Source organism: Chlorocebus sabaeus, chromosome 26 (assembly GCF_047675955.1).
Source record: "Chlorocebus sabaeus isolate Y175 chromosome 26, mChlSab1.0.hap1, whole genome shotgun sequence".
Taxonomy (NCBI): Eukaryota; Metazoa; Chordata; class Mammalia; order Primates; family Cercopithecidae; genus Chlorocebus; species Chlorocebus sabaeus.
The window spans coordinates 43,781,474-43,797,955 of record NC_132929.1 but is presented as its reverse complement, the minus strand read 5'-3'; the positions used below and the strand labels follow the sequence as shown (position 1 = coordinate 43,797,955).

Below are 16,482 nucleotides of genomic sequence, written 5' to 3'. Positions count from 1 at the left end.
GAAGCAGAGATTGCAGTGAGCCGAGATCTCGCCATTGCACTCCAGCCTGGGCGACAGAGCGCGACTCTGTCTCAAAAAAAAAAAAAAAAAAAAAAAAAGCCAGTTAAAAACTGACAAGCATCGGCTAGGCGTGGTAGCTCACACCTGTAATCCCAGCACTTTGGGAGGCCGAGGCAGGTGGATCACGAAGTCAGGAGATGGAGACTATCCTGGCTAACACGGTGAAACCCCGTCTCTACTAAAAATACAAAAAATTAGCTGGACGTGGTAGCTGGCGCCTGTAATCTCAGCTACTCAGGAGGCTGAGGAGAATGGCGTGAACACGGGAGGCGGAGCTTGCAGTGAGCTGAGATTGTGCGACTGCACTCCAGCCTGGGCCACAGAGCAAGACGCCGTCTCAAAAAAACAAACAAAAAAAACTGGTAAGCATCCAAATAAGGTACAAAAACTTGCAATATTTGATCACTGTGATATAATTTCCAAAATCAAACATACTTGCATACTTGAAATTCTACTATTCATAGAATAGTATGAATAGATTATAAAATACTATTTCATAAGCAGTTTCATACTTTATCAAACATTCTGATGCTGAAGTAATGTTTGCTTACATTTTGTAAAACCTGTATCTGCCATCATTTAATAATCTTATCTCACACATTACAGAAACATAAACAATAAAGCTATGACAATGAACAAACCAAAAATGACTAATTTATTTCTCTGAAAACATTTTAACTAACTTGTAGAGTGGGCGCGGTGGCACAGTGCCTCACACCTGTAAAAACCATTTGCAGGCTGAGCACAGTGGCAGAGTGCCTCACACCAGTAATCCCAACACTTTGGGAGGCCGCGGCAGCATTGCTTGAGGCCAGGAGTTTGAGACTAGCCTGGGCAACACAGCGAGACCCCTGTCTCTAGAAAAATAAAAGAAACATTTGTATTGCTTTCTTTTTTTTTTTTGAGACAGAATCTCACACTGTCGCCCAGGCTGGAGTCCAGTGGCACAATCTTGCTTCCACCTCTGCCTCCCAGGTTCAAGCAATTCTCCTGCCTCAGCCTCCTGAGTAGCTGAGATTACAGGCGCCCGCCACCATGCCCAGTTAATTGTTTGTATTTTTAGTAGAGATGGGGTTTCACTATGTTGGTCAGGCTGGTCTTGAACTCCTGACCTCGTGATCCACCCGCTTTGGCCTCCCAAGGTGTTGGGATTACAGGCATGAGCTGTGAGTCACGGTGTCCAGCCTGCACTGCTTTCTAAAGCACAAAAAAGATCTGTCATATCAATATATTTAGTTAAAATAAAACATCTGCAAACTTTGGTACAAGGCTGCAAAGACACTGCAAAAAAAGTAGAATAATCTGAGCCTGGCACGGTGGTTCACGCCTGTAATCCCAGCACTTTGGGAGGCCGAGATGGGCGAATCACAAGGTCAGGAGATCGAGACCATCCCGACTAACACGGTGAAACCCCGTTTTTTTGTATTTAAAAAAATACAAAAAAATTAGCAGGGTGTAGTGGCGGGTGCCTATAGTCCCAGCTACTCCAGAGGTTTAGGCAGGAGAATGGTGTGAATCCGGCAGGTGGAGCTTGCAGTGAGTCAAGATCATGCCACTGCACCCCAGCCTGGGTAACAGAGCAAGACTCCGTCTCAAAAAAAAAAAAAAAAGTAGACTAATCTGATAGGGACTATTTGAACAAAATACAATGTAAGCTTTCAAATGATCATACAGCCCTGTATTTACTAATCTGGATAGACATGAAAATAGCAGATTATAAATAAAAAATAGTGTTGTATCTTTTTGTGATGAATATACATATACATATGCTCACAGAGAGAAAGTCTAAATGCATAAATACCCAGATGTTAACCATGATATTTCTGAGTGTTGGGGTTACAGGTACTGTTTATTTTTCTGCTTGCTTTTCAGATTCTCTGAAATTTTCCCAAGCAAAATGACACTTAGAAAAATTAATGTGTATGATTCCAACTAACAAACTCCAAACTTTTTGAAAGGAAGCTTGCAAAATGCCCTAGGAATATCCAAAAATACCCTAGCATAGAGCTTTCCCAAAAGGGAAAGTATCAGCAACAACATAAGTAGAAATTTTTGTGAACTGGGCACCCTAGAGGACTCCAGGTCTGCTGTAGTACCTTTAAGGAGGCCTACACAAGACGTAGGCTCAAGTCCCTGCCACTTTTATTTGTATGACCTTGCAATAGTCACTTACCCTTTCTGGGCTCACTTTCTCTATCTATAAAAAGGATTTAGTTATCACTCGCCTTTCCTACCTCAAAGAACTGCTGGAAAGATCAAAAGAGATAATGCAATATATTATGAACTGCAAAATACTATATAAATAAGATATTATTCAAACATTAAAAAAGCAAGATGCTTCATGCCAGGGTCAAATACTTCAGGAAACACCACAGCCAACTCTATGAAGTAACGAATCTGTTTTTGGTCATTGTTTTTTAAAGGCTACATCTCATCATAAACACCCAGTTTTTCTGGGACTTGGATACTTTTTCCCAGTTCCCACTACAACCATTGGCCATTTTATTTTCTTATCCCTGGTTACCAGCAAGAAAGGGTACAAATTATACTAAACTCAAAAGCCTCAGCAAGAACCCTGGAGCAGCATGCTGATGGAGTTCACCAGGAGAAACCCAAGGTTAATCAGCTATGGACTCGCCACTAAGCACTACTGCAATCAACAGGGATTACAAGAGACTCTTTGAAGAGAAAGACAATGCAATCGCCCAGGAGAAAACGGTGGATAAAAAGAAGGCGGTATTTCAAAACAATCATATGAAATACTTAGAAACTATACTGTAGTATTTTATAAACTATACTGCAGTGTTTTTTAAATACTGTTCATAAAAATGACATAAAACAAAAGCCATCTAAATGTGGCACTTGACAAAAGCAAGTTACAGAGATTCAAATCAAATCCATGAATAAACTGTCAGACGTACTTGCCTCTATCTGAAATAAAAGCAGACAAATTACAGCGCAAGGATCAAAATTAAGTGGCTATTTCTTGAAAATAAAGAGGCAGAAAAGAACAATAGAATTCACTGACACACTTATAGGAACTTTTATAATTATGGTTTCTCTTTCCATTTAATTTCATTATTTACTCCACTAAAATGACGATGAACTTCTTCTCTCCCACTCTTCTTCCTGTAAATTAAAATGGCAATATAATTTGGTTTGAGTTTTACTCCAAAAAAAAAACCATATATTTTTTTAAAGTACTTTAAGAGGAGCTGCATGAAGCTGTCAGCTTATTAACCACCAAGATCATCTGGCCATCACACCCTCCTGCTTCTAAGTTCCTAAAGATGACAAAATACCCTCCACATTCTTAAAATGTCATTTATGGGTATTCCCCTAATGAAAAATTAAACCTTTCATAAACAAATGTGCATAGAGAATTCATTTTGATATGTATGATTCACAACCTAATTTTTATTGGCAATATCTTGAAGTGTTGCAGCTTGCGCAATTCCTACAGGGGATAAAGATCTATCCGTTTTTCCCATCTGATCTTTGCAGATTTCTTATAGATTTAAAAGGACTCACTAAAAAAGCCATGAGGAAAATAATTATGAATACAATCCACAGCAAAATGAAGTATGGGGCTGAAACCTAAGATAATGAAAAGTCACTGAATGTTATGCAAAGCTTCACAGTTGAAGTACTCTATTCCCATTTAAAATTTCAAAAAAAACTAGATTTTCTTCTTCTTACTCTGATTTTTCGTATATTAGGAATGCATATTTACCTCCAAAAAATCACAAACAAAAAGCCTTCCGAAAATATCATTTCCAAAAGGAGTATCTGCCAAACCTTACTGCACAGAAAATTATATATACACATTCTTTTTTAACACATTTTCAAATAACTATGGTAGGCGTTCCTGAGATCACCTCCTCCACCCCCCAAAAAAAGAACAGCAAATCTAACCACAATAAAGTATTAACCAAATTTTTTTAATGCAGTTATCACCAGCTAAGCAATTTATCACACAGCTCCTCAAAGTCTCAGACACACACAATGACATACCAACATGTCAAAACAGTTATTATAATTTGAAAAATTATACAACAGGAACATAAAAGTAGAAAAAAAAAAAAACTTCCTCTGGAAAAACTCAAGTAGATTTGGGAGAGAGCAAAAAACGAGACTAATTTTAGAAAAATAACATTTCTTCAAGTGTTTGGTGTTTATCTGATACTGGTTCATTTTCGTAAAGAGAAACTTTACCTAACAAGACTCACACCAGGGATCTGATCTATCCCCAAAGGCACTTTCTTAAAATGAGAAAGAACAAAGAAGGAAATCTCTCAGCATGTGCTTTCCATACTAGTTTCTTTGGACAGCATCAAGAGTGACAATATAGTCTGCACAAGCTTTTCAGCTTTATTCTATGGTCCATGTATAACAACTGATTAGCTATCATTCAAAAGAACTCCTAACGAAATAAATATTAGAAGGCAAAGATCACAGCAACATGATGACTCTATCATAAGAGAAAAATAATAGAAAACATGTCTTAAAGTTGTGTGCTTTTATTTTTTTTATTTCAAGGGTTAACTACCTCCAAATATTCAAATTCCTAAGGCTTTCTCATTTCAGTCAATAGTTTGAAACTGGAGAAAAACCAAAACCATCCATTCTAAATCTGCTCTCCCTTAAATAAATTTGTAATTATAAGTACATTTTAAAAGAATGACACTCAAAGCCAATACTTTAATATACAAATCTTGGAGTGTAAACATTGTGAAGTTATTAGGAGAAAAGATCTTTCGGTGAGGAGATTCCACAGGAAAAACGCCACAGAATCAAATCTGGCATTTGGTTGTTCTAGAAGTTGTCGTTTCATTATAACGGAGAAAAAAATTAAATAATCTGTATTAATTATAAAAAGAAGACTCTCTCCAAAGATTTACAATTGTATATCCCAATCTCCACTCTGACAGAGATGTCAGTTCTCTGGGTCGAGACATAACCAGCTGCTGGGTTCACACACACAGGAAGCCACATAGAAGATCGCGTTCAGAGCCTCGAAATAATACGCGTTAGTTAAGAACTGCCTGCTACTAAACCAAAATTATTCAAGCGGAGCCCCATTTGTCACAATCCAATCATAAGGGTTCCACCCCCCCTCCCCCAACTGCTTGTGTAGTGGTATATCTGCTTCGGTAAAGAAGCCATCATCAGGTAAAGATTGGGGTGGGAGAAAAGCGGGGAAAAGGGGGCACCCTTTCATCTAATTTCGTGAGGCCTGAGTAATTGGTACAGTTAAGAGGAACGTTCTATTTATCGGGGGTTAGAGTAGCATGAAGGGAGAATTTCGTTCAAATCAACATGGCCAGCAAGATGTCCCTACAAACAAAAGGCAATGGGGGGATATAAACACGAACCATTCACCTCCATCAGCTACAGCATCGCCATCATGGTGTGTGCAGAGACCCCCAAAGGCTCCTCTCACCCTCCACACCAGCCAAGGCAAGAGAAGGGAGAGAGGTAGCTACATCCCCCTCTCCCAACACTGCTTCCAAAGACACACTCTTCGAGGGGGTTTCTCCCCTCGGCTGCCCGGAATCAGAGAGAAAGAGTAACGTCCCGCCCAGGCTGACTCTCCCCCGCTACCTCTCAGCCGAACCCCAACGCCGGCCCGGGGCTCGCTAAACTTTACCAGAGCTTCTCCCCCAGATCCCCACCCTATCGCCCCGGGATCGCGCTTCCCTCAAGCGGGGCACCCCAGGCACTTCCTGACAAGCTACCAGCCGGGGAGAGCCGAGTCCGGGGCGGGGGCGACAGGGATCCACGGAGGGGCGGGGCGGCCGGAGCCAAGTTCCCGGGGGTCTGAGAAGAGCGCCTGACAGGAGCCCGGGACTGCAAAGGAGGAAGAGGAAGCGGCCACCGGGAGCTTTCCCAATCCCCCCTACAAGAGCACCCTGCCCCCAGCCCCAGCTCCCCATGGGGGGCGGGGAGGCTAACTGGAAGGTGAAAAAGCCGAGCCCAGGAGACAGCTGCAGCCCCTACCTCCCGACTCCCTATCTCTTCCCCCGCCACCCCCGCCAGAGGCGCCCACAACAATAACACGCCGGGGACGACCCGTCAGCGCCCCCGAGGCACCCGGGGCCCGCGGCCCGCCGCAGGCGGGCCCCCTCTGCTGAGACCGGGCGCGCCTCTCTCCCTACAACTCCAGGCCTGGGTGGAGTCAGGCCCGAGCGGCCCCCCAGGGTCGGACCCGTCCCCCCAGGCACCAGCGGCGCCGTCTCCGCGGCCGAATATTAGAAGTGAATTCGAGCTGCGCTTTACCTTTAGTTCCGCACTGTCCGCCATCTTGCGTCTGTCAGCGCAAGCGCAGTGAACCTCGCCGGGGGCCGCCGCTAGACCCGCCCCACTAGCCGGCCTGGCCCCGCCCCGGCCCGCCCCTCCACCTTCCCAGCCCGCCTCTGGCCTCCGCCCCGCTTAGGGCGCTCGAAGCCCCGCCCCGGACACGTACAACTGCGAGACAGGCACGTTCCATTTAAATAATGGCGCCAAGCGGAGAGGTTTGACAGTTACTGCCCCCTCGGCCTCCCAGCCCCCCATCCTCGCTCGGCCAGCGCCTCCCGGGAAGGGCAGGGGCGAGAGGGATGCTGGCCTGAGCCCCATCTCTCCGCGGTCCGTGGAACGCTTCTGCATAGCTTCGACGCCTACGGTCACAGAAACAATGCTGTCCTCCAACCCCTAATAAGCAAGGCTTTTTCAGCACCTGCTACTTGCGAGGCTACCAGTGGGCTAAAAATAGAAATCCGTTACATTTAAGGGGCCCTTAATGAAGCATTTCTAGCATTATTGGCTCAGATCCTCCTCTTGATAACGCGGTGAGGTAGGCAAGGAAGAGATAATTCCCAGGGTATAGATTCAGAAATGAAAGCTCAGAGAGGAAAAGTGACTTGCACAAACAAGAATTTTAACGAGGTGACGTAAGACAAAATTTTGAAGGTGTTCATTAACATTTTTGTTTAAAAAAAAAAAAGTATTTAGTGACTATCTGTTGGCTTTGTGCTAACGGCTAAATATACATTGGGGAATCAAAGTCCCTGCCCTTCTGTAGTTCTCTAATGGGGAATCAGACAAGTGAACGAACAAAGATACAATTTCAAATGTTATTTTTTGAGTACCAGAAGGGAGCAAACGGTCCATTGAGAAAGAAAAAGGGTTTGGGAGATGTACTTAATTCTGGGAGAGTTTTATCCACTAAATTGACATTTAAGTAGACTTGATGGAAGGATTATTTCATTCTTTTTTGTCTCTACTAAAAGCCTTCTGGGCCGGGCGCGGTGGCTCAAGCCTGTAATCCCAGCACTTTGGGAGGCCAAGACGGGCGGATCACGAGGTCAGGAGATCGAGACCATCCTGGCTAACACGGTGAAACCCCGTCTCTACTAAAAAATACAAAAAACTAGCCGGGCGAGGTGGCGGGCGTCTGTAGTCCCAGCTACTCCGGAGGCTGAGGCAGGAGAATGGTGTAAACTCGGGAGGCGGAGCTTGCAGCGAGCTGAGATCCGGCCACTGCACTCCAGCCTGGGCGACAGAGCGAGAGACTCCGTCTCAAAAAAAAAAAAAAAAGGCCTTCTATATACCTCCTCCCCAACCCCCACTTTTTACTAATCAACTTTGCCTCATACCTCATGGAAAAAATGAAGGGTATCAAATAAACTCCCTTCTCACCATCAAAACTACCCTTATCTGCATAGAACATCTGGGTTACTATGAATAAAGTGTCCCTGCGCCTAGGAAGGCCAGTACCTTTACCAGTGACCTGGATTTTTTTCACGCACATTCCTAAGGATTTTGCTCCTACCATTACCTGCCCTCCAGCATCATTAGTTTTTCCCCTCTCAATTGAATTGCTCCTATCAGCATATAAATATACTGAAATTTCTCCCATCTAAAATAAACTTCCTTTGACTCCAAAATTGCCTCTAGGAACTGCCCTATTTTTCTGCTATCTTCATAAATTCTCAGAAAGGTTTTTCAAGATCTCTCCAATAGTGCTTGTTCCTACTTCTTACTTCACATTCACTTCTCAGTCTACCCTGATCCAGCTTTGACTTCCATCATGAGTATCACTTATCAAGATTACTAATGATCTTGTTTCCAAAGGCAATTGCCAATTCTCTATCCATATCTAAATTGACCTTTCTGTAGAATCGTGAATAATTGACATGGCTCCTTTGATTTGAAACACTTTTCTCCCTGAACTTACCTACACATCACAGATAGTCCTGTTCCCTCACTGGGCCTCCTTTTTGTTTGCTGATTTCTCCTCTTTGGCTCAATCTTTAAATGTTGTACTGCTCCAGGACTCGGTCCTTGCATTCTTCTCTATTTTATCACTGGGTGATCTCATCTAACGGATTGACTTAAAGTCTATATGCTCATGACTTTGAAAATGCTCTCTAGCCTAAACCACTCCATTGTCAAGAAACAAAACTAAAACAAATTGAGATTAAATATCTCATTGGCATTATTGCAATCCTAGAATTGGACAGCCCTTCATTCCACAAAATAGAATAAATGTTGCAATGAATCAAGCAGAGGATGTTAGCTTTAGAGACAGAAAATAGACTGAAGAAGGCAGAAACAACAAAAAGCAGATTGGTCATGTCAAAGTTACTTTTCTTTCAGGTGGAGACATGGAGACAGAACAACAGAAAGAAAATGGATTGGTTAACATTGGGTTACTTCAGATATTCTATTTTAAGGATTAAAACAGAGGAAATTTCATTATCATGGCTGTTAAAGATTAAAACCGTTCTGTTTAGAAAATTGGTCTCTCTCTCATGATTTTTTGTAAAACCAGATAACTCATTTTGTTTCAGTGAACGTGGGTGACACCATTTCGATTTTTAGTCTGGTCTGGAGGCCTGATGCAGGAATTTGGTTCAAAACAATGGCATTCTGTGATTTTTATTTAACAATTAACCTAGGTGACATTGTGACACTAAGACTGAGGGCGTTAGCACTACCCTCACTTAACATCATTCTGGTTTTCTAGTCTCAACACATCATTTATAGATTACAGTGTCCTCACAATTATGCATTTCTGTCATTGCAGGTGAAGACAGACCATTTGACATTCAACAGTTGGCTATATACAAACATTTAAAACTTTTTGAGAGAACATAGTTGAGAATTATGACTATCAGGTGGACAATGCCAAGAGTTCAGAGTATGCTTCTTAGCTAGGGTTGCCATAAACCAAACCAACTAAAATCATATAGATCAAAGAATGAGCCAGATGAGAAATCTACCTGTTTTAACCAAGTAGCCTGCTAACTTTTTGAAACTGAGTCTCTATAATACCAGATTATGTACAACAACAAGTGTCAGCAACAGCACAGATTTCCCCCTGTTTGGTTAGTAGGTAGCCATTCTGTCATCTAGCATCTCAGGAATTGGTTACATTGAAGCAAAGAGTGCTAACTCTACAAAAGAGGCCACTAGTAAAATTTGAACAAACAGTTGCATTAGGGATGTTGCTAAAGTTACCCACTAGGTGGAATAAAAGCTCTCTTGGGTCCTGTAAAGGTTTGGGTTTGACATGTTACACTTTATCAACTTACCCACAAAAACAACTGATTGTGAAATTTTAACTACAGCATTATCCTGCCAAGTGGAACAGGTGGGCAAAAGCAAGAAAAAATTAAGAAGGGAAAGAGTCTTATTATGGTAGCGAGTCTTATTCTGACAGTCGTGGAAAACACTGTCCACAACATGATGTCAGCAATTTCTCGTCCTGGTTTGCAGTTTAAATGTCTCTGGCTGTGGCATCAGGTGTTCTGCTGAACCCTCTGTGTGGCTCCCTCATCAAGCATGGGACTTATCCCTTGAAATTTATATCGAATTGTTCAGCTTAGCAGTTTTTGTTCATGGTTGGAGAATTGTAGTCAGATATTGAAGGCAATGAGAACTCAGGATCCAGTCTAGTCTATAGATATATGATAAAAACTCAAAAACAATGAACAAAGCTGCAATCTAATAACAGGTGTATTATAGTTTTCATCAGAAACATAATTTTTCTCTCTACAGTTGTTCCCGTTTCCACCAAAGATAATCATGGTAAGACCAATTTGTTTTTTTAAATTATTTTAGTTTCAAACTTGGCCTGATTATTTACATAAGTGCAGCAAGAATAACCACATAAGCTTCTTTTAAATTTATTTTGCTGGAAATGGTGACAATGAGTCTCAGATTGGACTTTTAAAAACCTCTTGATGTTAGGAAGTCAAACCAAGGCAGACATCAGACTTTGCCTGCAATATCTAATATCTTGAGGTTTCTGGACCTGCCTGAAAGTGACAACTGTTGTTCACTATAAGGCTGAGAACCCTTGAAAATTGGCATTCTATGATTCTATGCACATCTTAAAATATGACGTTGCTATATATATGTGAATATATATATATGAATGATATGGTTTGGCCCTGTGTCACCAACCAAATGTCACCTTGAATTGTAATAATTCCCAGGTGTCAAGGGCAGGACTAGGTGGATATAATTGAATCATTATCAATTCAATTGATAATGAATGAATGAACAGCACTGGTGGCAGAGTGGGGGATACCCCCATGCTGTGCTTGTGATAGTGAGTTCTCAGGAGATCTTATGGTTTTATAAGGGGCTTCCCCCTTTGCTCGGCAACCATTCTCTCTCCTGCCACCCTGTGAAGAGGTACCTTCTACCATGATTGTAAGTTTCCTGAGGCATTCCCAGCCATGCAGAACTGAGTCAATTAAACTTCTTTTCTTTATAAATTACCCAGTCCCAGGTATGTCTTCATAGCAGCGTGAGAACAGACTAATACAATATGACACTGCAATCAAAGCTTTGGTAATGTAACCAATATTTCCAGTTGTATTTTGTTAAAGAGAAGAGCTTCTTATTGAACTTATGCAAATAACTATATTGTCATAAAAATAAGAATCTTCATGATTAGTTTACAAATGTTGGAGGAATTAAGTAGGAAGGAAAAGCAAATGTTAGAATTTTTGTTTGCAAAAGTATGCCTTACCAAATTGCTATAAGCTATCAGTAGCTTAAAAGAAAAAAGGTTTCCTTAAATATTGAAAAAGAAAACCTATTAAAAGAGAGCCAGCAAGGTTTCAAATTTTATTTATTTTTCTTGCTCTTTTACCCAGGCTGGAGTACAGTGGCACAATATTGGCTGACTGCAACCTCCGCCTCCAGGATTCAAGTGATTCACTTGCCTCAGCCTCCTGAGTAGCGGGGATTACAGGTGCCCAGCACCATGCCTGGCTAATTTTTGTATATTTTGTAGAGACAGGGTTTCGTCATGTTGCCCAGGCTGGTCTTGAATTCCTGAACTCAAGCGATCCACCCACCTTGGCCTCCCAAAGTGCAGGGATTACAGGTGTGAGCCACCATACCTGACCTCAAATTTTAAAAGCTGTAAAAACATCCTGATTTCTCTCTTTCATTCACCTCCCAAATGAATCCATCAGCTGGTCCAACTGACTCTAAATCAAAGCCCAAGCCAGTTCATTTCACTGCATCTCCACTATCATCATCCATTGATGCTTATTTTTGGACCCATTACAAGCTGCCATAGTCTCAAAACTGCTGGTAAAACTACCTAACTCAAAGGGCCACATTATGACTTCCATGGCCCTAGGCACTTTTGCTTTCTTGGTTTCTGTGCTACAGTAGAAATATATACAGTTGACGCTTGAACAACACGAGTTTGAACCACGCAGATGCACTCATATGTGGACTTTTTTCCTGCCTATGACACCTCTGAAATGGCAAGACCAACCCCTGGTCTTTCTCCTCTCTCTCAGCCTACTCAATGTGAAGACAAGGATGAAGATCTTTATAATGATCCACATCTGCTTAATGAACAGTCTTCCTTATGAATTTTGTAATCATGTTTCTTTTCTCTAGCTTAGTCTATTATAAGACTACAATACGTAACACGTATAATATACAATGTGTGTGCTAATTGACTGTTTATGTTATTAGTAAGGCTTCTTGTCAACAGTAAGCTATTAATAGTTAAGTTTTTGGGGAGTGAAAGTTATATGTAAGTTTTCTACTGTGTGAAGAATTTTCTACTGTGTCAGCTCCCCAATCCCCTGGTTGTGCAAAGATCAACTGTATTTGGGCTTTGTCCCTCATTCCTGAGACAGAGCTCCTAAAACACATGGAATTTTCTAACAGAAGTATCTTTTGCTTTCATAACAAGCCTCCTTCAATCATACCTAATGAGATGACATGGAGTGGGGCCCCTAGATGGCTTCAGGATGGGTACTGGTCCCCACAAAATTAGAAGGTGGGGCTGGGTATGGTGGTTCACACCTGTAATCCCAGTACTTTAGGAGGCCAAGGTGGGAGGATTGCTTGAGCACAGCAAGTCAAGGCTGCAGTAAGCTGTGTTCGCACCATTGAGCACCAGACTGGGTGACAGAGAGAGACTTCCTCCTTCTACACCCAAAATAATTGAAAAGTGGGAACTTTCAGCTTCATCCCATCCGCTACCTCCAGGGAGAAGAAGGGGCTGGTGATTGAGCTATAAATTCTTCAGCAAGAGATAGAAGAGGTTCTGCGCTGCAACACATGACAGTACTGTGGGGAAGGGCAACAAGGCATGGAAGCTCTGCATATTCCCCCATTACATTGCCCTGTGCATCTCTTCCATTCAGCTGTTTGAGTGGCGTCCTTCCTAATAAACTAGTAAATGTAAGTAACGTGTTTTCCTCAGTTCTGTGGTCATTTTAGTGAATTATTCATGCTGAGGAAGGAATTGTAGGAAGCCTTGACTTTACAGCTGGTCAGTCAGAGTACAGGTGGTCTAAGGAACTTGTGACTGGTGTCTGAATGAGAGTAGCCTTGTGGGACTGAGCCATTAATTTGTAGGGGTCTGAACTAACTCCTGTTAGTTGACGTCAGAATTGAAATGACTTGTAGGTCATCCAGTTGCTGACAGAGAATTGAAGAATTGGTGTGGAAAGTCACTATGTATTTAGTATCAGAAAGAACATCAGAGGTACATTCTTCTATTTAAAAAATTAATTGTTTCCTTTTTTGTTTGTTTCTTTGTTTTTTGTCGAACAGAGTCTCACTCTGTCGTTCAGGCTGGGGTGCGGTGGCACCATATCGGCTCACTACAGCCTGCACCCACTGGGTTGAAGCAGTTCTCCTGTATCAGCCTCCCTAGTAGCTGTGATTATACGTGTGCACTACCATGCCCAGTTAATTTTTGTATTTTTAGTAGAGACAGGGTCTTGCCATCCCCGTCTCCACCTTCTAATTTTATGGGGACCAGTACCCATCCTAAAACCATTTAGGGGTCCTACTCCATGTCACCTCATTAGGTGTGATTGAAAGAGGCTTGTTATGAAAAGAGGCTTCTTATGTCTCAAACTCCTGACCTCAAGTGATCTGCCCACCTTGGCCTCCCAAAGTGCTGGGATTACAGGAGTGAGCCACCACACCCTGCCAAAAAAAAAAAAATTATATTTCTTTTTTTTCTTTTGAGACAGTTTCATACTTGCTGCCCAAGCTGGAGTGCAATGGTGCAATCTCGGCTCAGGCTCACTGTAACCTCTGCCTCCCAGGTTCAAGCGATTCTCCTGCCTCAGCCTCCCGAGTAGCTGGAATTACAGGCACGCACCACCATGCCTGGCTAATTTTTTGTATTTTTAGTAGAAATAGGGTTTCACCATGTTAGCCAGGCTGGTCTCAAACTCCTGACCTCAGGTGATCCACTCGCCTCAGCCTCCCAAAGTGCTGAGACTACAGGCGTGAGCCACTGTGCCTGGCCTAATATTTAATCTTTTTTTTTAAAAGATGGGGTCTCCATATGTTGCCCAGGCTGGTCTAGACCTCCTGACCTCAAGTGATCCTCCCACCTCAGCTTCCCAATAGCTGGGATTATAGGCACAGGCCACCAAGCCCAAAAAATTATGTTTTAAAACTGTGTTGCTATAAATACAAATGTAATCCCAGCTAATTATGTTAGTGGATCTTCAGGGTGTTGCTTTTCTGGCTGGAAACCTCTGTGGCCGCTGGAGCCTCTGTCCAAGTTTTGCTCGGGCCTGCTGGGTTCACTTTGCCCACTTGGCCTGGCAGGCTGAGCTAGGCTCACACTACCAACCAGGATCCCACCCCTGCCAAGGGAGACTGTATGAAGTGGTGAGGGGTGTGTGAGTGAGCATGGAGTCCAACTGTGCAGTCAGACATGCCAGCTGCCACAGTGGGTTGAACAACTCCAGGTGCCAGCTTGCATGCTGGTTCTCTGCAAGGCTGCAGCTGGACCAGGCACACACAAGCAGCTTCCATGCCTGGCACCAGGGAACATGGTGGTGCCTGGAAGCATGGAGACACCAGGAACCTAAGGGCTCCAAAGAGGGAGTCACAGCTCTGGCTTGAAGAGCTCCCCGATCTGAACTCCCCGAAGGGCCACAGCTCTTCTTTCCTCCTCTTTGCCTGGAGGGTGGCGAGAAGAGGGTAGCTCCTTTCTGCTAGGCAAGTCATCCCAACAAGTGTTGAGTTCTAGAAGCAAAGAGGGTAGCTCCTTCTGCAGCTAGTCATCCTGACAAGAGTTTAACTATCAGCTGAGAGGGTAACTCCCCTCTGCAGCTGGTCGTCTCATTGTCTGCAGTGCTCTGGCTGAGCCCAGGGCTTTTATGGGTCTCAGATGGGAGGAAGTGCTGCCAATTGATCCATGGGTGGCCATGGGAGGGCCTGGAAAAGGCACCACAAGTTCCCACTCCAGTCAGCAGGCCTGGCCTGAAGGTGGGGCTTCACCGGTAACATGTCCTCTTCCACCCAGGAGCCAGTCTGCCTCCTGCCACCTTCCATGGTGCCCAGGTTGACCTTGCCAAAGGGCACCTGTAGTCCAGTGCTGAGTTGTCCTCAGACCCCCCTCGGGTTCCCCCCAGAGCTCCTTGGGGCCCAAATTCTGGAAAGGTCCAAGACGGCAGGGGGCTGGTGTGTCAGTGCTGGCCCAAGTGTGCACACACCTGGCCAGACTGTAACAGTGCCTGAGCTCATCCCCAACCCTGCTCTGAGATTGGAGCAGCACCAGGAGCAGGGAGAGGCTAGGCACCAGGAGCAGACACCCCCAAGCCTGAGGGGGGAGGGGGATTTTCCCAGGATCCCAAGGGTGCAGACTGCAGAGATGCCCAGGTCCTGTGCCTGGGAGGGTAGGACTCCTGCCTGCCTACTCTGTGGAGCAGCATGCAGGCAGCCCTGGTCATGCCTCCTTGCAGCTCCAGGTCCTCACTGGGCCCCTCTGTGCCCAACCACGCTGCTCCCTGCTGGCAGGTGGCTCAGCCTGGCCCCATTGCAGTGGCACCCAAGGTGGCAGGCTTGGTGGGGGGGCTCTCACTTGTCCCTGGCTCCTGCTGGCTTTGTGGAGCACAGCACTACTCCAGCCCAGCTCTGCTCCTCCTGGCACCCTCCCCACAGCAGCTGACCTGATGACAGCAGCCGCCACGGACAGCCAGCTGCTGCCATCAATTGCACTTAGTTTGTTCTTATTATTTGAAAATATTTAAAGCATTTTCATGGGACCCTAAGATTATTGTGGCCTTTGCCCAATAAAAAAAAAAAAAACTCAAAATGAATCATAGACCTGAATTTAAAAATTAAAGTTAAAAAAGTCTTAGAAGAAAATCCCTATGTTATTGAGTTAGACATAGCCTTCTTAGATATGGAACACACACTTAGATATGAATACCAACATACATGTTCGTAGGAAAGGTACAACCACTGTGGAAAAGTTTGGTACTTCCTTTGAAAGTAAAATGTACTTACTATACAACTCAGCAAAATGTACTTACTATACAACTCAGCAATTGCACCCTTAGGCAGAGAAATGACATTTTCATACAGAAGTTTGTAGAAGAATGTTCATAGCAGCTGTATTTATGAGTTCAAAACTGGAAACTACCCAAATCTCCTTCAATGAATAAATGGCTAAAACTACGATACATACGTACCATGGACTACTAATAAGCAATGAAAAAAACAATACAACACCTTGGATAAATCTCTAGGAAATTATGCTGGGTTAAGAAAAAAGAATTTCAAAAGAATACATAGTATGTTATTGCATTTATGTAACAATCATGTAATAACATAATTATAGACATAGGCCGGTCTTGGTGGCTCACACCCATAATCCCTGCACTTTGGGAGGCTGAGTCAGGTGGATCTCTTGAGCCCAGGAGTTCAAGACCAGCCTGGACAACATAGCAAGGCCCCTGTGTCTAAAAATAATGATAATAATAACATAATTTTTGAGATTGAGAACAGGCTAGCAGTTCTCTGGGGATTAGGGAGGGGTAGAAAGGATGGGTGATGCTGATGCCAATTTTTTGGTTGTGATATTGTATTATAGTTGTATAGGATGTTAACATTGCAGGAGACTGAGGAAAGGTACAT

At 43.5% G+C, this 16,482-nt stretch overlaps 1 protein-coding gene across 1 annotated transcript in view; it reads right to left on the bottom strand.

Annotated features, from left to right (window-relative positions):
- Positions 1 to 6,414, bottom strand: part of PIAS1 (protein inhibitor of activated STAT 1) — a 139,105-nt gene extending 132,691 nt beyond the window's left edge. The window contains exon 1 of the mRNA XM_008016125.3: positions 6,340 to 6,414. Coding sequence (XP_008014316.1) covers positions 6,340 to 6,363 — 24 coding nt within the window. The 5' untranslated portion in view covers positions 6,364 to 6,414. The remainder of the gene's footprint in view (positions 1 to 6,339) is intronic.
- Positions 6,415 to 16,482: the final 10,068 nt, after the last annotated feature.